This window comes from Cuculus canorus, chromosome 25, assembly GCF_017976375.1.
Source record: "Cuculus canorus isolate bCucCan1 chromosome 25, bCucCan1.pri, whole genome shotgun sequence".
In the NCBI taxonomy this organism is placed as follows: domain Eukaryota; kingdom Metazoa; phylum Chordata; class Aves; order Cuculiformes; family Cuculidae; genus Cuculus; species Cuculus canorus.
In genome coordinates, this window is record NC_071425.1 from 6,693,555 (window position 1) to 6,714,150 (window position 20,596).

At 49.3% G+C, this 20,596-nt stretch overlaps 2 protein-coding genes across 3 annotated transcripts in view; both read right to left on the reverse strand.

Moving 5' to 3' along the window:
- Nucleotides 1-11,402, reverse strand: part of MAP3K14 (mitogen-activated protein kinase kinase kinase 14) — a 31,170-nt gene extending 19,768 nt beyond the window's left edge. The window contains exons 1-3 of one of the 2 annotated variants that reach the window (XM_009567283.2): nucleotides 11,353-11,402; nucleotides 1,962-2,234; nucleotides 1,353-1,422 (exon numbers count right to left, since the gene is read on the reverse strand). In XM_009567283.2, the coding sequence (XP_009565578.2) occupies nucleotides 1,353-1,422; nucleotides 1,962-2,214 (323 nt within the window). In that variant the 5' untranslated portion in view covers nucleotides 2,215-2,234; nucleotides 11,353-11,402. Of the gene's footprint in view, nucleotides 1-1,352; nucleotides 1,423-1,961; nucleotides 2,235-11,158; nucleotides 11,179-11,352 lie in introns of those variants that run through there. The other variant, XM_054088532.1, reaches the window with a different exon arrangement.
- On the reverse strand, nucleotides 10,968-11,663 carry LOC128854495 (S-antigen protein-like). Its single transcript, XM_054088055.1, has one exon. The coding sequence runs from the start codon at nucleotides 11,661-11,663 to the stop codon at nucleotides 10,968-10,970; it is 696 nt and encodes a 231-aa protein (XP_053944030.1).
- Nucleotides 11,664-20,596: the final 8,933 nt, after the last annotated feature.

Genomic DNA, 20,596 nt, shown 5'->3' on the forward strand with positions numbered 1-20,596 from the left:
TCGGGAGGACCATTTACCTGCAGTTATTCAATATCAATCAGAGTAGTTAGAGTTTTTTAATCGAGTTATAACAGAAAACAGGATATCTGATCTCCAAATGAAGAAATCCCAGCTGTTCTGTTGAGCTATGCAGGATATCATCAGCCTCTGTTGGGCAGCGACGCAGTTCACAGCCAGAAATGCTGTTCCAGCGCCCCACTGAGTGCTAAAAGATCCAATGAGCAGAGTTCGAGGTGATGGCATTACCACACTGCCTTGAATCTGAAATGTTCCTCTGTGAGGGTGGGGATGCCCTGGTCCAGGCTTCCCCACAGAAAGTGTTCCAGGTCAGCTTGGATGGGGCTTGGAGCAACCGGATCCAGTAAGAAGGTGTCCGTGCCCATGACAAGATGTTGGAACTAGATAGGCTTTAAGGTCTCTTTCAACTCAAACCATCCTGTGGTTCTGCAGTTGGTGTGTATTCCACATTAACCCTTGAAGAAATGGCTCGCTCTGCATTTACTCAGCTTGTTCATGGGACAATGCCACGTGAGCAATGTCAAACCTCACCGGGCCAGATTCAGTCGGAAAGCTGCCAGAAAACAAGCAGCACCTAATTCTAGACCCCAGTCACCCACTTCAGAGAGGGCGGGAGGTGCTCAATAAAGCGCCAGTGCTTAATAATGCCCCAGTACGTGCCCCAACAGGGCACATATTCTTCATGAAGAAGAGGTTCACTCCCAGGCAACTTCAGAAAAGCGAGTCCCAGGCCTCTATTTTTCCATCACAACTGTTACTCCCCCTTGGCCACTTTCAGCTTCTCTTCACAACTCTATTTCTGATGCTGTCATTAAGCAAAGTTTCTTCTCTCATCCCCTTTTGTTTACCCTCCCCAGAAACAAAATAGTTCCCTTTTTTTCAGGACCACTTCTAGCCACAGCCTGTGTTTCCCACTTTTCAGAGAGGATGGTGTAACGTGGTTTCTAACGCAGTTTCTAACACATCAGGGCAGTTAAAAAAGACAGAAAATTTCCCTTGGATCCTTCTCCTTCAAGCCCATGAACCTCAAAAAATCACTCAGTCACTTCAAAATGAATTTGGCCACCCAGAAAGAGAGGCAGAAGGCTACAAGGGCCAGTAAACCAGCAGGTATTTACAATAAGACAATGCAAGGTGTTTCAAGTGCTTTGTGCTTCAACTTGTATTTTCTCCTAACACAAAAAGGTTCCAAGACATCTGGGGAAAGACACGCTCTTCCTGAGCTGCATCCAGGAAAGCTCATTCTAATGACAGTGCTTTGGGAAAAATTATGGTAAGCACAAAGAGCCAGGGCGCATGGGAAGAAATCAGCACACACAAAAGATGTCTCTCACCTGTAACGCTTACTATGAGCAATAAAGGATCTCTCTGATAAAGTGGGACTGAACTCCTGACTGTTTTCACCTGTGTGAAAGAAAACAGGATCGTCACATGTCTGTGGGATCAGGCAAAGGCTTTCCTCGTAACAACCAGACTAAGATAACTCTACCAGCTTGCTAACCCAGCGATCCAGACAAATCACCACACAGCCATGCCACATCACCCACACGATGTTCTTCCTCCCCCAGCAGTCGACAGCATCCCAGCACTCCCATCTCCTGATCACCCTGACAGCTTGAGTTTGTTTTTCTTCTCTTCCCCACAGTCCTTTAAAACACCTTTCGGAAGTCAGCCAAGAACAGATGACACAGATTTCCAAAGCAGCTAGATGCAATGGCCACACGCTGTTCTGTTATTTATGCTTCATTCAGTGGATGCTGCCACATTATTAGGAGCTTTCATGAACTTCCTAAATAGAGACTGGGATGTGTCACCATCTCCACCCGGCTTGGGATTACAAATAGATCTCGTCTCAGCTCTCCAGGAGCGCAAAGCGAGTGAAATCTCATACTGCATTACACATTCCTTTTTCTCAATGAAGAGCAAACCGCCCTGCTACTTACATTCTGCTTGGGCAATAATAGAAATTGATGCACAGCCTCCTTCTGTTTCTTCTTTTGCTGTTCCTTTAGTGATTACATCATTTAGGATTTTCCACTGACTGTGAAAGATGACCTTCTTTGAATCTTCTACTTTGCATGCACTGCTCTGCTTTTCACTCAGTGTCTCGTTCAGCCCTTTGGTAGCTGTGAGCTCCTTCTTGTGCTTGACGGCTGGATCAGGAGCTCCTTGGCACGTAATTCCCATCACTGCCATTTCCCAGGTTCAGAGAGTCACTGAGTAAGAACAAGAAATCAAAGCAAAACATTTGTCAAAATACTTCACAGGCAGAAATAACTTCAAATTCAAGAAAATCAGGAGGCTGCTGAAACAATCAGATTATGGAATGATTTAAATCAAATTAAAGTCCTGCCCAGCCACTGAGCATGGAGCTGAAAAGAACACAAGACTGCCAGCGTGCCACCCCTGACTTATACCACTGAAGATCCGAATGATCAACCTTAGAATCATAGAATGCTTTGGGTTGGAAGGGACCTTCACAGGTCATCCAATCCAGCCTCCCTGCCATGGGCAGGTTATTCACTCCAGGTTATTCCCTGCCATGGGCAGGGACACCTCTCACTGGATCCGGTTGCTCCAAGCCCCATCCAACCTGGCCTGGAACCCCTCCAGGGATGGGGCAGCCACCACTGCTCTGGGCAACCTGGGCCAGGGCCTCCCCATCCTCACAGGAAAACATTTCTCCCTACGATCTCATCTCATCTCCCCTCTTTCAGCTCCAAACTGTTCCCCTCATCCTCTTCCTGCCCTCCCTGATCAAGAGCCCCTCCTCAGCTTTCCTGGAGCCCCTTTCAGCACTGGAAGCTGCTCTAAGGTCTCCCTGCAGCCTTCTCTTCTCCAGGCTGAACAACCCCAACTCTCTCAGCCTGTCCTCAGACGGGAGGTGCTCCAGCCCTTGGATCCTCCTCTGGACTCGCTCTGACAGCTCCGTGTCCTCCCTGTGCTGAGGGCCCCAGAGGTGGACACAGCACTCCAGGTTATTCTCAGTATTAAAAATATGTGACCGCACAGGTTTCAAAGGGACATTTATTTCTCAGTGTATTCCCTTCACTTAAATACAAACAGTAAAACCATAAAGAAGAGGGAACTCTCGCATTACTAAACAGGAGGAACACTCACCCAAAAAAAAAACAGAAAAAGAGAAGACACGAAAGATTTTCTCCTAGAGTGCACCAAGGAGAAATTACATTGTGGTCTTACACCACAGACAATGGCCATAAAATCTTGCTAATTACTTTCTTCCTTGTTCTCAGCCACCCTCAAATCCATTTCTCATTTTTCCTACCAATGACACAAGGCCAGGCAATCAGCTGCCCACACAGAACTCCTCTCTCGTTCCCCTTCCCTCCTCTTAATGACCAGTAACTTCTGAAATCCTTGGTCAAGCCCGACAAAAGCAGAGCTCTTACAGCGTTTGGATTAATGCAGGTTGGTGTTGGATACAGGATGGGGCTGGAAAAGACAACCCCTCGGCTTGGCAGCAGCTGGCGAGTCAATCAGCAGGGCTGCTACCTGACCGCTTAGCGTAAATGCGGCTCCAAACAAGTCCCAGCAGATGCCAGATCTTGGCCAACTGGCAGCACCGGGGAAGGTGGAAGGGAGCCAGGGGTGCAGAGGGAGAGGCACAAAGAAGCATGGAGGCAAGGCACCGCGGGACGGCAGATACTGTGCAGTGGAAGTCAGGAAAGCAGAGAATTAGGGGGACCCTAAAGCCCCACCAACACAAGCCAAGCGGAAATAATAGGTTTGATTTAGCCGCCAATTCCCTCACCTTAGACCTCAGGAACATTAAAACAGAGTTTTCTTTTAAACCAGAATATGCTCTATTGCCCCTTACATTTAGGGGTCACTTCCTCATGCCAATTCTCTCGTGGCTCAAGTGCAAAAATCTTAAAATGAACATTTCCATCATTAATCAACCCATGAAAATCCAGAAGTCGTAGCAAACACACAGAGGTGTTGAGCACCACGAACCCAGCACAAGAAAGGATATTGAAACAGATCTCAGAACTATTAAAGGGGCACATCTTTGAGGCTCAGCACTTTAAATCTGTACCAGGGATTTGATTTTCCTTTTTATTGTCCTTTTTACCCCTGCTTTGAACAGGGCATTTATTCTAAGAGGCTCCTGGCAACACAGAGATGAATCAGGAAAATGACAAAACCAGTGGGTGCCTAAAGGGCCACAGAGGAAAAAGGGAAGGGAGCTGTTTGGGAGCCGAGCGCATGAACCCTGCTGTGGTGTGTAAATGAGTCACCTAACAACCTGGCAGGTAGACAAGGAAAGTCAACAATGACCACATTCAGCGGCTAAACAGAGAACAGCTGCCGTGCAAAAGAAGTGCTGATGACAGTACCCCACTCATTACGCCCATCCCGCTCCTTCTCCCCTACAGAAATTATGTCAAATCTCAAGTGCTGTAAAATAATCCCTCGGAGCAGCAGAAAGAGAGCCTGCCAGATGACTAACCCAGGCCACTAGTGACCAAACTGACAAGTTCAGAGCTATTTTTGTACTCACTCTCTCCTGATTTGCATTAACTCTGTCTCTCCTTGCCCTCCCCTCACCTTTAAGGACCTTCAAAGTCTGCAGCGCAAACCCATCCCCACTGCCAAAACACAGGCAATTTGACAGGTCACTCCTCAGCCGAGTTAAAAGACAACGGAGGGAGGGGAGAAACAAGACATCAAGTCCTTGTTGCCCTCTGAAATGGAAAAGAATAACAAGGAAGCATTACTGAGATTAAAGTCAACAAAGCACATAGCTCACTTGCTGGCTTAAAAAAACAATACAGAGGTAGCGATTGCGAGCAATGTCCTCTACCAGAGCAGCCGCCAGCGCTCAGACAGTTTAATGTGTGACTCAGGTCTCTGAGGCTGTGCAGGCACAGGCGCTGCAAGCCCAGCCCAGTTTAACTGTTACCGCACGTCTTTCAGGTCCATATGAGAATCAAAACCCCAGCTGTTTTTACGGGATGTATAACAAAGTGTAGTTGGCAGAAGTTGTGATCAAAAAAAAGAAAATAAAATTGGAAGCTTTAGATCATTTTTGAGGCATAACTTCTCTAGATGCTACATATTGAGAACTGAATGGGCCAGACCCCTCTCTGCACTTGGAGGGGATGGCGATCCAGAGAGGCGGAAAGCATTCGTTAGCCTCATCCATTTGGGCAGAGGCACTCAGTCTCGCAGGCCCAGGCCTCAACGATGTCTCTTTCCAGGGAAGCTCTGGATAAAAGGGGGCTTTGGGAGCAGTAAATCAGAACCTAAAGTTCCACGGCAAGAGCACTAGAACAGGATTTACCTAGACAAGATATGCTGGAGCTGCAGTTTCGTCTGCTGGTTTACTTGCCACCGCTCCAGGATGAGCACAGCTTCCTGTACAGACATAAGTTACGTACACGCAACACGAGGAGCTGCAAATTATTGAGCTGGAAGGTGGCTGTTTCACACCTCAAACCGCTTCTCTGCCTTTCAAAACCTCCTCTCCCTCACCCGAGGCACCGAGATTCAACTGTAGTTCTTGATTTCCATATCCCTGACTTTCTTCCTGCTGTAAACGTCTGTATGGGTTCGTTATTTTCAAGGAAAAAAAAGGGAAGTTGGGTTAACGATGCAGTAGATAATAGCGAATCCTATACCCCTACCCCACACCAGCTGCTCCTTATCTTTTCCCTCTCCTCCGGTTAACTCGTGTTAGTTCTCACTGCTTTAAAAAAGAAAGTGTGTTTTTACAGAATGAAAGCCAAACACAGTATCAGTCACGCTGCGGAGACACTGGGTCAATGGCAGCAGCAGCTTCTCCCTCGGATAGTGCCTGTGCTCCTGTGGGAAACTCATCTCCTGGAGAAGGGCAGCCGAGACTTGTTGGGAGTCAGAATTAAGGAGACACTCATAGAATAGTTTGGGTTGGAAGAGACTTTAAAGATCATCCAGTTCCAACCCCTCTGCCATGGGCAGGGACATCCCACTGGCTCGGGCTGCCCAAGGCCCATCCAACCTGGCCTTGAACACCTCCAGGGATGGAGCAGCCACAACTTCCCTGGCAACCTGGGCCAGTGTCTCACCACTCTCATGGGGAAGAAATTTGCCCTAATGTCCAGTCTAAATCTGCCCCTCTCCGGTTTATCCCCATTCCCCCTCATCCTATTCCCACAAGCCTTTATGAACAGCCCCTCTCCAGCTTTCCTGTAGCCCCTTCAGGTACTGGAAGATCGCTATAAGGTCTTCTTGGAGCCTTTTCTTCTCCAGGCTGAACAACCTCAACTCTCTCAGCCTGTCCTCATACAGGAGGTGCTCCAGCCCTCTGATCATCCTTGTGGCCTCCTCTGGACCCATTCCAACAGCTCCATATTTGTTGGAGACTCAAACATTATTTTTTGAGTCTCACTCTTGTGAGACCCCACCTGCAGTCCTGTGTCCAGTTATGGAATCCTCAGCTTAAGAAGGAGATGGAACTGTTGGAATGTGTCCAGAGGAGGCTACGAAGATGATCCAAGGGCTGGAGCACCTCTGCTACGAGGACAGGCTGAGAGAGTTAGGGTTGTTCAACCTGGAGAAGAGAAGGCTCCAAGACCTTAGAGCAGCTTCCAGTACCTGAAGGGGCTCCAGGAAAGCTGGGGAGGGACTTTTTACAAGAGCATGGAGTGATGGGATGAGGGGGAATGGCTTTAAATTGGAGAGGGGAAGATTTAGACTGGACATTAGGAAGAAATTCTTCACAATGAGGGTGGGGAGGCCCTCGCCCAGGTTGCCCAGAGCAGTGGTGGCTGCCCCATCCCTGGAGGGGTTCAAGGCCAGGTTGGATGGGGCTTGGAGCAACCGGATCCAGTGAGTGGTGTCCCTGCCCATGGCAGGGGTGGAACTGGGTGGGCTTTGAGGTCCCTTCCAACCCAAACCATTCTATGATTCTATGATTATTAATGTAAGGGATAACCATGTGCTTTCTTCTTTAAAACCTCCTCACTCCACCTTTCTCTAAACACATTCCCGTTCACCCTTTTCAGCTCTTCCATCTCCACTGGAGCTTTTTGTAGTAAAGACCTTAAAACTGCATTTCTGTGTTTCATGAAGTTACTATGGATATAGAAAGTGAGACTCGTAGGTGGAAATAAGCAATGCAACCTCTCCAGCGCTAAAACACTGCAGCACACCATGACGCGGGGTCCTGCTTGATCTGCCTGGGTCCAACGTCCCTTGCCAAAGCTTTTTCAGAATTTCAGTTAAAATTTTGTGGAGTGTCTCATAGATTTGGGTAAGAAAGACTTTGGAAAGAGCTTTAAAATAGTATAAGACTGCATAAGTCAGCTTCAAAGCATGCAGGTTCCTTCTCCCGATCTGCAGTTGAATGCTTGGTAGCAGTTTCAAACTGACATTTAGTTTGGGAAAAAAAAAAGAAAGCAAAAAATCATGTTGTCTCAGTGAGGTTTTCCTACTTCCTTATTGAGAAGAACTTTAAACAATGCATTAACTCAGGTCAGCCTTCTCTTCTGCAGCTGCTATCGATTCATTAGAACAACACAACTCACACTTTAGCAGTGTTGGTTTCCTGACCATCACCACAAGAGCCAGGAATTTATGCATCGCTAGGTGAGGGAAGGTCAGACTAAAAGAACTCACTCATCTTTTGAAGCCCTACCTGTCAGCAGGTGCCCGAGAAAGTCCCAAGTCTGCAGCCAAAAAGAACCTGTCTAGAGTTTTAGCTACAAAACCATTGCACCAAGCATCAAAGCTACTGAAACCCATGTCTCACCAAAGGAAAAAAATAAGATGACACTTGTTAAAAACCTGAACCCCCACTAAAGAACTGGTTTGGGGCTCGAGGAGTAGATCTATAGCACGACCCTCTCAAACCCCAGGCACTGCTTCCCTATCTCCTGCCTCCTCACCGCTGCCTCTCTCCACTCGGATGCTATCGATGAGCTTCCTCGCCTGCCCACGTTTCAGATGGAACTGAAATTAAGGCAGTTCCGTTTTCGGCCGTGTCAGTTTAGGGCACATGGTTGCAGCATGGGCCTGGGGTGGTTATTTAAATACAGCCGGCACTGTCAGCAAGGAGCAGTTTTGCTTTGTGTCAGCAAGGACTTAAAAAATATAAGAGTTGTAGCACTCAACACATCCCCCTACCTTAAAACACACTCAACGCCATTTAAAGTTAGCATGTTTAAGAGGAAAAAAAGACTTCCCTTGTGTATCTAAGAGTTCCAAAGTAAAAATAAATAGAATGCCTGACTGATTAAAAGACTGGTGAGTCAGATCAGCAGTTGCTATTCCAGGATGCTCTCACAGCCTTCCCCTCCTTTTCTTTAACCACTGTCATCCATTCAGCTCTACAAGGGGCTCCTGCACAACTGGTTCCCCTCACTCCACCTCCAGTTGTCCAACACGCAGGTTCACCTGCGGATCACCAGGTAAAGCTCAGCCTGCTACCCAAACCACCAGGGAAGGATTTCACTATCGGCCTTACGTTCTGAAGTAAGTTGCGTTACGAGTGATAATAAATATGCAAACATATTCTTTCAAGTGGTTTGATAGTAAATACTTCAAAATCCCATTTCAGCCATCTGCGTTGCTTACTGTAAACACCAGGGTAATGAGCTTCAATTGTCTCTGCAGTTGCCAGACACGAGGATATTGCAATAGTTTGGTTAAAAAGTCTGTAGGAAAATACCTGACTGGGTTTAACCATCGGCAGAATTTCTGTAAGTATCTAAACACAACTATCTCCGTTTCCTCAAGCACCAACTTGAGCACAACTCACCCCGTAATAACGCTTTTCACGTTGTTGAACAAGGACAGGAACAACACCGTTTGCCCAGAGTTTATAACCATCACCGCAGCCCCATCCAGCCCAAGCAGCAGCTCCCTTTTCCAAACTGCTTGGCAAACAAGAAAGCATCAGAACAAAATCAACCCAACAAGGTTCTGCCTCCTGGCCTGGCTCTGCTCTTCTCACATCAGCTCTCAGGACACGTCTTAATGACAACCTGAATTTTCAGACCCACTTGTGGAGTGGAGCTATTTCCTAACTTATTCCAAGATGGGTTAATAAACCACCTCAATGGACAACTTCCAACAAGAACCACAAACACACATTAAACTCGATTCTGCCCAAGCAAGCAGCACTGAGTTTTCACCAGTTATTATTATTCACTGATCTGCAGCTTGAAGTTTTCAATCACAAAGTGCCATGTAAGCCCCCAAGGAAGCAGTAAATGCTAGACAAAGCCAAAAGTTTAGTTAAACTCACTATAGAGGGAAGCATTTCTATGTAATCTGAACTTACAGTTGGTCCTGTGAATTCAGTTATGATGATTTTGTACTATAAAATAGGACTATGAACTGACTGCAGAAGTTTCTAACTGTCCAGGCTGAGCAAACACCTGTGAGGCAAACTTCCACCCAGGTGCAGCAGAGAGCTGCCTGTCGGACAAGATGAGGTCCTTATCCTCCAGCGCTCTGAAGTCCCTAAGCTGTGACCAGTAACGCCCAGTATCCCAGACTGGAGGACTAGAACTCTACCTCTTGCTCTCAGAGCCTCCTTCTGCTTCCCCCACATCCTCTGATGTCCATCCCTCAGCATCTCCAGACCCTTTCCCAGCTCAAGTCTCTGTCTCCACAGCTGATGCTCGCCAGGAAACTTCAAGAGTTGCACCAGGAAGGTTCAAGTGGCGGCACAGACACATTTGCTCCCTTCCCCTCAGTAGCCAGAGTAATAATTAGGCACCACATCACCATTAGAGCCATAGCCCAGCTCCACCTTCTCACACCGAGCACCGAAATGAGATTCGGGACAGACAGTGGTAGAGTTCACAAACTCCAGGGACACTGGATCGGGTCCCACAAACCCTTTAGGCTTTTTAGGTTGTTTCATGTTTTTTTGTTACACTCCACAGCACGCTACGCAAAGATTCACTCTCTTACAGCAGTTAAAATTTAATAGTTAATAGCAAATGACTCATTCCGAAGGAATCTAGCGGCCGTGCCAGTAACAGATTTTAACTTAGTTAAAATGCAATACAGCAGCACCCTACAGCCACACATTTCAAAGCCCGACTCGATTATTCTTATCACCAATGTTGCAGCAAAGGAGGCGCGAGTTATTACTCACAAAAGAGTTCAGAAAGCCACCTGAAAAAGAAATGCAGCCCTTGTTTATGGATGCTGGTTTCCAATTGCTGCTTTTTACATGTGCAAAGCGCCCGAACGGGGGTTCTACTGCAACCGACGGGAGCAGACAGGAAGCATCTGAGATCAACCACAGCAGCGACTTATTAATCAGCAAAGGAGCATTTTAACCTCTTGCCAGAAATATAAAACGTGGTGTTGGAGGGAGGAGAGGGCGAGGGTTTGGCCAGACACAGCTCTCGCTCAGGTATATGGTGTGGCTGCAGCTCCGGGGCTGCCTCCTCATCGTCACACTCCCTTTCCGAGGCTGAGGATGCCAGTGGGAAGCAGAAAGGGGATCCAAAGGGGAAGGGGGTCCAAGGGAGAAGGGGATCCAAGGGGAGAGGGGATCCAAGAGGGAAAGGGGATCTAAGGGGGAAAGGATCCAAGGGGGAAGGGGATCCAAGATGGAAAGGGGATCCAAGGGGAAAGGGATCTAAAGGGAAAGGGGATCCAAGGGGAAAGGATCCAAGGGGGAAGGGATCCAAGGGGTTAAGGGGATCCAAGGGGAAAGAGATCCAAGGGGAAAAGTGGAACCAAGGGGAAAAGTGGAACCAAGGGGAAAGGGATCCAAGGAGGAAGGGGGATCCAAGGGGGAAAGGGATCCAAGGGGGAAAAGGGGTCCAAGGGGAAAGGGGATCCAAGGGATCACAGAGGCTCCAGTACGCCCAAATTACAGGGGCTCCGGTCTCCCCAAATCACCAGGACTCCGGTCTCCACTCCCGCCAGGACTCCGTTTCCTCCAGATCACAGGGGCTCCGGTCTCTCTTCCCACTGGGGGCTCAGGTTCCCCCAATTCCCGGGGGCTCCGGTCCCTGTTCCCACCCGGGGCTCCAGTCCCCCCGAATCACGGGGGCTCCGGTGCCCGCTCCACCCGGGGCTCCAGTCCCTCCTCTCACTGGGGCCTCCAGTCCGCCAAAATCACCGGGGCTGCGGTCTCCCCTACTCCCGGGGCCCCGGTCTCTCCTTTCACCGGGGCCTCCGGTCCCCGCTTCCACCGGGACTCCAGTCCCCCCAGCTCCCGAGGCTCCGGTCCCCGCTCCACCCGGGGCTCCGGTCTCCCCAATTCCCGGGGCTACGGTCTCCCCTCCCACCGGGGGCTCCGGTCTCTCCTCCCACCGAGGCTCCGGTCCGCCCGGGCCGAGGCGCCCCCGGCCCCGCACATACCGGCCCCTCCGGCCTCCCCGCAGCGCCCGCTCGCTGACAGCGCCGTCCCCGCCCCCTCGCGGCCCCTCGCCATCCCCGCCCCCTTGCAGCCAACAACCAATCATCGCCGCGCTCCACAGCCCTAAGCCCCGCCCCCCACCCCCGCGTCCAACCATCGCCCCGCCTCTCTCTGCCCCGCAGCCAATCCGTTCCCCGCCCAAACGCCGGGCCACGCCCCCTTCGGGTCCTCGTGTCCTGGCGGGGGAGGTGCGGATTTCCCAGAAGTGGGCGGGGCTTCCTGACAGGCGGGGCCCGCCCCTGGAGCCGCGCATGCGCGCGGGGAGGGGAAGTGCGCGTTGGGTTGTCGGGGGGTAGTGTGGGGTGGGGGGAGAGGGGCTGGGGAGCATCGCGGCCGCAGCCATCGTTAGCCCCGGCCCTTAAACCCCCGCAGGGATGGGGCCCCACCAGCCTCTGCCAGCGCTGAGAGCCCCTTTGGTTCGTAGAGTCAAAGAGTTATGGAATCACTAAGGGTGGAAAAGCCCTCTCGGCTCTTCCAGTCCAACCCACTAAGCCCCGTCCCTGCGTGCCTCCGCTACACGGGTGTTTGAACCCCTCCGGGGATGGAGCGTCCACCCCCGCCCTGGGCAGCCTCTGCAGGGCTTCACCGCTCTGTCAGGGAAGAAACCGTTCCCAATATCCAATCTAAGCCTCCCCTGGCACGACTTGAGGCCATTTCCTCTCATCCCATCACTTGTCTCTTGGGAGCAGAGCGCAGCACCCACCTCACCACAACCTTCTTTCCAGGAGCTGCACAGAGCAATAAGGTCTCCCCTCAACCTCCTATTTTCCAGGCTAAACAGCCCCAGGTCCCTCAGCCGTTCCCAGAACCCCTGTTCTCCAGACCCTTCCCCACATCCATTCTCTTCTCTGGATGCGCTCCAGCCCCTCAATGTCCTCCTTGCAGTGAGGGGCCCAAAACTAAACCCAGGATTCGAGGTGCAGCCTCACCAGTGCCAAATACAGGGGCCCAATCCCTGCCCTGCTCCTGCTGCCACCCCATGGCTGGTCCAAGCCAAGATGCCATTGGCCTTCTTGGCCACCTGGGTCACTGCTGGCTCATGTTCAGCCACTGTCACACAGCACCCCCAGGTCCTTTTCCACCAGGCAGCTTTCCAGCCGCTCTTCCCCAAGCCTGGAGCTGCATAGGTTTGTTGTGTCCCAGGTGCAGAGCTCAGCACTTGGCCTGGTTGAACCTCATCCTGTTGGTCTCAGCCATCGATCAGCCTGTCCAGATCCCTCTGCAAAGCCTCCCTGCCCTCAAGCAGATCAACACTCCTGACCACCTTAGTGTCAACCATGATCATCCCTCACGTTGGGTGGACTCGGCCCCATCACTGGAGCCTACCAGAAGACCCCCTGGACTCATTATCCCCGCTCCTGGTCCCCTGCTGCCTCAGGAGGGACAGAGGCACGACAGGGGTTGAATCATAGAATCATAGAATCGTTAGGGTTGGAAGGGACCTTAAAGATCATCCAGTTCCAACCCCCCCGCCATGGGCAGGGACATCCCACTGGATCTGATTGATCCAAGGCCCATCCAACCTGGTCTTGAACACCTCCAGGGATGGGGCAGCCACAACTTCCCTGGCAACCTGGGCCAGTGTCTCACCACTCTCATGGGGAAGAAATTCTTCCTAATGTTTAGTCTAAATCTGCCCCTCTCCAGTTTATCCCCGTTCCCCCTCATCCTATCACCACAAGCCTTTATGAACAGTCCCTCTCCAGCTTTCTTGTAGCCCCTTTCAGGTACTGGAAGGTTGCTATAAGGTCTCCTCTGAGCCTTCTCTTCTCCAGACTGAATAAGACCAACTCTCTCAGCCTGTCCTCGTATGGGAGGTCTGCAGCTTCCAGTACTGAAAAGGGCTGCAGAAAAGCTGAGGAGCGGCTTTCTGCAATGGCATGGAGGGGTAGGATGAGGGGGAATGGCTTTAATTTGGAAGGGAGAAGATTTAGATCAGACCTTAGGAAGAAATTCTTCACACTGACGGTGGGGAGGCCCTGGTCCAGGTTGCTCAGAGCAGTGGTGGCTGCCCCATCCCTGGAGGGGTTCAAGGCCAGGTTGGATGGGGCTTGGAGCAACCGGATCCAGTGGGAGGTGTCCCTGGCCATGGCAGGGGGTGGAACTGGATGGGCTTTAAGGTCCCTTCCAACCCAAACCATTCTATGATTCTACAGGGCCTACAGGAAAGCTGGAGAGGGACTGTTCATAAAGGCTTGTGGGGACAGGACAAGGGGCAATGGGGATAAACTGTAGAGGGGCAGATTTAGACTGGACATTAGGAAGAATTTTTTCACCAGGCGAGTGGCGAGGCACTGGCCCAGGTTGCCCAGGGAAGCTGTGGCTGCCCCATCCCTGGAGGTGTTCCAGTCGAGGTTGGATGGGCCTTGGGCAGCCTGATCCAGTGGGATGTCCCTGCCCATGGCAGGGGGTGGAACTGGATAATCTTTAAGGTCCCTTCCAACCCAAACTATTCTATGATTCTATGACTGAAAGGGTTCCAGTCCTTCCATGGAGATAATATATTTGAGTAGTGTAAGTTTGGAATAACTTTGATAGTTTTCCCCCTTGTCACTCTCTGATGCTCCCCAATAAATAGCAGATTATTCTTCATAACTATTGTTATTCTTTGCTTTGGCGCTGAAGGTAGGAGTCGGTCTGGGTAACTCCTGTCCCTTGTGTCAGAGAGGTGGGGGCCGTGGAAAAGAAAGATTGCCAGAGGTAATAATTTCAGAGCTTTCAAACAGGACTGTGATACACTTGCTTATTCTCTCTGGCTCTGGATTCCCTGTATGTCCCTGTGTGACAGACAATCTGCTTCGTCCCATGCGAGGGGATGACTCACAGGTGAAGAGTCTGTATCATTGCCACCGCAATGCTGCTCTGAACGGTCAAGATCCCAGCAGCAAGATCCCATCTCCCTCATCTTCAGTATCGACTGGCTCTATGCAGGTACTTCTTCTGCTCAGGCTCTTAAAAGAGAGAACTTCTCAGTCCTGAGAGCTCTTTCATAGGACAACAGAGCTGTGTTGTGTGGCAAAGTAATCCTGTTGCCCAATTATAGTACAAACCCAGAATTAAATGTCACAGTAAGTCACTCTCATACGTGGTGTGTTGTAGTCAACAAGCTATTCTGCAGGCTACTCCAATCCATTTAGAAATGATTCAAGTGGAAATAGAAAATGCCAGAGGTGCGGATGCTCTCATCAGATCAGCTCTCAAGGAGGTAGCTGGTGATAACTGGTGGAGTTCATTCCTTCTTGTGGGAACTGAGCTGTGGTCAACTCTGAGAGGAGGGTATGGAGATAACTGAGCTTTGAGGAGGGGAGTGGGTGTTCTGTGTGCTCCTGCACTTCATCAGCAGATGTTTTGGTCACGGAATGCAAGATCCGCCCCATCTTCAACATCCCCTGAGTGAAGAATCATCCTTGCCTTCAAGCACAAGAAAAGCCTCAAGTCAGGAAGGAGTCATGGTAATGGTCACAGCTTTTCAAACCTTTCTTGCTTTTTTAAGCTTGCTTAAAGAATGTGGGAAGTCTGCTAAAGATAAAGGACACGATATAAAAGATGGAGATGTCTGCTAAAGATAAAGAACAGTGAGAGAAATGTTTATAAAGCAACGCTTTGCAGAAGTTGAAATAATTTGACCACAGTTCTGCCTTTAAAGACCTGAGGCAGGCTTTGTTAGGTTATTTTTGCCAGACTAGTTGAGGTGATCATAATGGTGTATTTAGAGGTATTTATGGTTATTTTTGCCAGACTAGTTGAGGTGATCATAATGGTGTATTTAGAGGTATTTATCACTCGATATTTTTATCACAGTAGAAAGAGGATAAACTAAACTTTTAACAAAATGTAATGGACCTTAATAGTGAATGGACCTTAATGAACAAGCTGCACTTTTCATTGAAGTTGCATTCTGTAGGTCTTGTCTGAAGAGGGTGGCCAGGATGCAGATGGGACTGAGTCCGAGAAGCACACGGAGAACCTGCTACAAGACCAAGTTCAATGCTAAAATCTGGAACACTCTGCTTTTCTTCAATGGTTGAGTTATGTGGAAGGAATCAATGGTCTCAATCACACCCCCCCTGGAGGAATTTGTCATTCCTGAGGCTGTGAAGAATGTCTTGAAAGTGCAAAGTGTAAGTAAGGTGATAATGATCGCTCCAGTAAGCAAGCGGTGTTTGTGGTGTACAGTAATAGCTCAAAGATGCAAAGAACCCATTCTCTGGAAGTAACATGAACACGTACTGATCTGTCAGAGCATTTCCGACACTTCTCTGGCAGAAAAAGCCTGTTTGGAGGTGGGTGAGAACGCTGCCTGTCCGACTCAGCGGAGCAGAAGCCACCCAGTTGGTGGAGGCGAGGCTGGGAGATGGGCGCTGGCTGCCCGAGCGCGGCTCTGCGCCTTTGTAGTTATGGGGCACGTACAACCAGGCACTGGTTTCTATTGTGGCAATAAAACCCACAAGTAGTTATCAACGGGAGTACAAATGGAGTGAATGCAAATAGAATTGCGTTCCTATTTATGTAAACTGTGCAGGATGCATCAGTTACTCGATTTGGAGAGTTAACACAAATAGCTGCATCAATAATTGGTGCAAAATAAGCACAGACCTTCCTTTGGGTGACCCAATAATGTCGAGACCTACTTTTTGGAACGTGGGCTGCGATTATAGTTACAGCTCAGAGAGCACAGTTAGTTTCACAAAAGGCCTTTTGTTCCCGCCTGGCTTGATTACGGTGAACTACCCTGTGACCACTGATCAAAAGATGCTTTTAACTTGGAGGTTTTGACCTGTTATTCCAAGTTTGGTTCTCGCTGCATGCGTGTGAGCCAAGAACAGGGTGTCGCAAGAAGAGAGCTGTAAAGAAATTGAACTGGGCAGGCCTTTGGCAGCGTGTGCTTCAGTCTGGATCTAGAGATGGAGGCAGCTCCTACACTGTTAGCTGATCTTCAGCCTCATCCCACCAACCCTTCAGCCCCTGTGGCATCTCACCTTTTTCACAAAGGAGAATTCTGACTGCTTTAACTTCCCCCCAGCCATTTACCTGCAACCCCCAAATTCATCCAACTACAGCTTGTGCTCTCCTATCCTAATCCATCTTCTGTAAACCCAGTCCAGCCCTCGTGCGCACCACTGTTGTCCTATGTAGGGACGAGAGTTGGACTTGAAGATCCTTATGGGTCCCTTCCAACCTAGGACATTCAATGATTCTACGCTGCTCTCGTGGCACAAGAGTTGTGGGTGTCTCTGCCTTAGCACCATGGTTGCTGCTGCCTCTCGCAGACTCCCTCTTCTTGGTTCGAGGTCACCCCTTGCAAAGAAGGTCCTTTGCTTCCTTCTTGGTTGAAGTTCAGTGCCTGGCTGTGGTCAGCTGCTCTGGAGAACCCCGTGTGGGGCTTGGGGGTGTTCAGCCAGGTGGGTGGCCAGGAGAATGGCATGTGCCTGTCGGAGGGTGACCTTTTGGACTGCGGTGTCCTCCTGCATGGGAAGAGCTCCTCCACCAGGTGCTGTGGGTAATGATGACAAAGCAGCGCTCCGGCCTCTGGCGGGCACTCAGGATTGATGTGTCAGCTGCAGAAATGCTCTGTTAGTGTGGGAGACTGGACATTTCAAACCCAAACGGACCGGATTTGGATCTCGCTTGGCTTGGATCTCTGTGACCTCCAGAGCCAAATGGAGCCAGAAAGTGTCAAGCGAGACTCTGGGCTCTTTCGTTCTTCAGAACTTACACCTGAAGCAACTGGTTGAAAACTTCACCATTAAAGTTTCACTTCCCGAATAGTGCTGTGCTATAAATACCCGGTGCAGAGGGATATGACATTTACTCCCACACATGAGACACAGCATGCTTTGTAACTTACACACTCTGGGCCTTAACCCTTGAGCTCTCTTTGAGTAAACATAAGGCAAAGAACTCTCCTCTTTCGCGGGACAGGCTCCTGTTGCAGCCTGGGAGCTGCTGCGGAGTAAATGGGAGTAGTGTTGCACCTGGGATTATTGCCCTTCGTATGGAAAACCTCAGTTCTTTGAGCTCTTTGGCTGTAATGTCGGTAAAGATGTTACCTTAGGAATAACAGTGCCTCGAATAACAGTGCCTCGTAGGCACTCTTATCTACAGATCTCAGAGCGCTTTCCTGCCCAAAGCAAAAGAAATACTTAAGGTAGTTTGCTTTAATTCTGAGTCTGCAACTGATTTATGATCCATGACAAATTCCTTAGCTCCTTAGTGCCAGCCCCATGTAAAAGAGAGGATCCTGCTTTTTTCTCCTTCTTTACACCTTGTGCATGTTGTGTACATACACCAGACACTCCAGCAATGTCCCTGTCCTTTATAGGGGGCCCTGAAGGACTCAGGTGCTGATTTATAAATCCCTTATATAAGCATATAAACATTCGATATCTCAGGGTGAGTAGGTTTGTAGTATCCCTTTCTTATTGAGAAAGAGATGAAGACACCTAGATTGCTAGATGTAAAAATTAATGTCTCATCTCATCTTCTTGCCCAACATAATTTCCAGTGAGCCGTCTATTACAGTTGGGCTTGAACTTGAGCATGGTTAGCAAAGCAGTCTCGCACTGCAGCCATACCTCCAAAGGAAAAGGGATTTTAAAAGTCCTTACTCATATAGTGCTGGCAAACAGCTGTTCCTCTGGTGTTAAGAGAATATGTAGAAGAGATGTTGATATACCTGGAGGTGTTCAAGGCCAGGTTGGATGGGACTTTGAGCGACATGATGCAGTGGGAGGTGTCCCTGCCCATGGCAGGGTGTTGGATCTGGATGGGCTTTAAGGTCCCTTCCAACCCAAACCATTCCATGATTCTAAAAGGTCCACAGAAATTAATCCTAGCATCAGAAATTGGCTGGGTGTGTTATCTCGCTGGGGTGGGAGATCGGAAAACAAACAAATTCAGACCTTAGTGGAATGGGTCTGATTCTGATCTCGGTTACACAACACTGCTGCAATTCCTTCCAACTGAATGGCGTGTTCATGGCTTGTGCCAGTGAAAAATGAGAAACAGCCTCAGTGGCGTTCAGAAGTTTTTCCTCGGCTCCTTTGAATACCAAACAGTTCCAATTAATCAGACCTTGGCCCTGCAGCGAATACGCTTCTGTACAGCTTCCTCTTATCTTTGCCAAAATATGATCAAATCGCTTGTCTTTCTGCCCAAGTTCTGCTTTTGGCGCTGGTCTATCGTCAGGAAACACATGTCAATGCTTTAACAGTTGGGTGTCCTGTTCAGAACGGGCTCTCGATCTGGGTTGGGAGCATACGGAGCAGGGCTCAGGCTTGAGCTGGCTGTTGTTGCTCATTTATGGTTCGGAGCATCGAGCAAGCATTGATTTTTACCTCTCTGCTGTGAGGTCACCTGAGGATTTCAGGCTTCACCACCCAACTTCCGTGAAAGCTGAATCTTTATCGGATTCTCCTGTAGAGGCACCAGCTCTAGCATAAAGAGGAAATGAGCACTGGAAAGATAAAGCCAAGATTATTAAAAGCAGCCTCTGATTTGGGGACTTGGCTGCTCTGTTCTAGGAAATATGAGCATTCTTTTTCTTGTTGGTTACAGGATCTCCTGTAGTCACCAGTCCTGGGACTGGTGGGGTTTAAAGGGTTTCCAAACCCAGCTCCTTAAAAATCACTTCTTGGAGAGTCACGTTGCCTCAGAAGATGCCAGTCATAAACCTGACAGCATCTCGGGTATTAAAGGACATCCCGGAAAACGAGCACAAAAGCTTTGTCAGAATAGTACAGATATTACAGAATATTCATGTAGTGCTCTTTTCTTTTAAGCCCCAGATCTGAGAGTTCAGCAGTAAATGAAATACTCAAATGTTGCTTTTCTTAAAAGAAATTTTTTCTGCTCTTCAGTTCTTTAAGCTATAGTTCGGAGGAATCAAGCCCATGGATTCTGAGAAGCTGTGACATTGACAGCACTCCTTTGGTTGAACACTCCTTGCTTTAACTGGTAACTCCTTGCCCCAAAATGAGCAACAGCTTCCTCTGAGGGAGCTGGCTGTAATTAACTCATGGGAGTCATCTGTCAGAAATACATCCCAGATACAGTTGTTATTTGTCACACTTAGAGCTACAAATCCAGTGCTTTTTTGGGGCGGGGGTGGCAGAATGTGCTGGGTTTTCATTTTAGCTCCCAGAGGGAGTGAGAAGTTGATGGAGATGCCTGTCCCAGGCAGCTAACAGGAGATCAGGATCCAAGGAGTTTTACAAGGGCCTGTAGTGATAGCACAAGAGAGAATGGCTTCAAATTGCAGGGGGAAGATTTAGATGAGACATTAGGAAGAAATTCTTCACGATGAGGGTGGGGAGGCCCTGGCCCAGGTTGCCCAGAGCAGTGGTGGCGGCCCCATCCCTGGAGGTGTTCAAGGCCAGGTTGGATGCGGCTTGGAGCAACCTGATCCATTGGGAGGTATGGGTGGATCCAAGGGGTGGAATTGGATGGGGTTTGACATCCCTTCCAATCCAAACCATTCCATGATTCTATGTTTCTGTGATTAAGGATTTCAGCAGAAAGAGGAGTCAGCACTAGGATTCACCCTTCAGGTTTTGCATTGTCTCTAAAGAGGACTTTGTTCTTCCATAGCCAGCCCTGTCACGTCCCACTGCAACTTCACTACGTGACACAACGCTGATAAAACATTTGTGATTGTTGGTAGATCGCTGGCAGTCAGTTACACACTCCCATGCGGAGAAGCAGCAGGCAGAACCCAAAAGCCACGCCGACTTGCTGGGTTCCCAAACTGTAAAGTGCAGGTCATTCCCAAATAATACGAGACTTGTTGCAAGCTTGATGCCTGGCAAAAATAATTTGGCTTTACCTTTCAGCCAGGTGACCAGCTTTACCATTCGGTGCAGTGGTACAGCAGCTTTTCGAGGCGCTCCTCATGTTTGACAGTGTTGGTTTGACTCCAGTGCATCTGCTGGCATGCTCCTCCTCCCGCAGGCTGCATGTAAAGGCAGGGCAGTGGGGAAGAGCTGTTCATTTGTGAGAATTGATCTAGATGACAGTTTTTGAAATCCAGAGGATGTGGACAGAAACTGATGGGCTTGAGTTGCAAAATTTCCTCTTTCCTGGATTGCCAGAGCCTATATAGGACTGTTTTCACGTCTGTCCCCCTCTCTCCTCTGTACACAGGGAGGGTGGGAACGTGCACAACATCACGCCTGTACTCCTGCCTCT

What these genes read in the sequence shown, in the direction of transcription:
- LOC128854495 (XM_054088055.1), bottom strand. Translation starts at nt 11,663, where the DNA reads ATGCGCGGCTCCAGGGGCGGGCCCCGCCTGTCAGGAAGCCCCGCCCAC.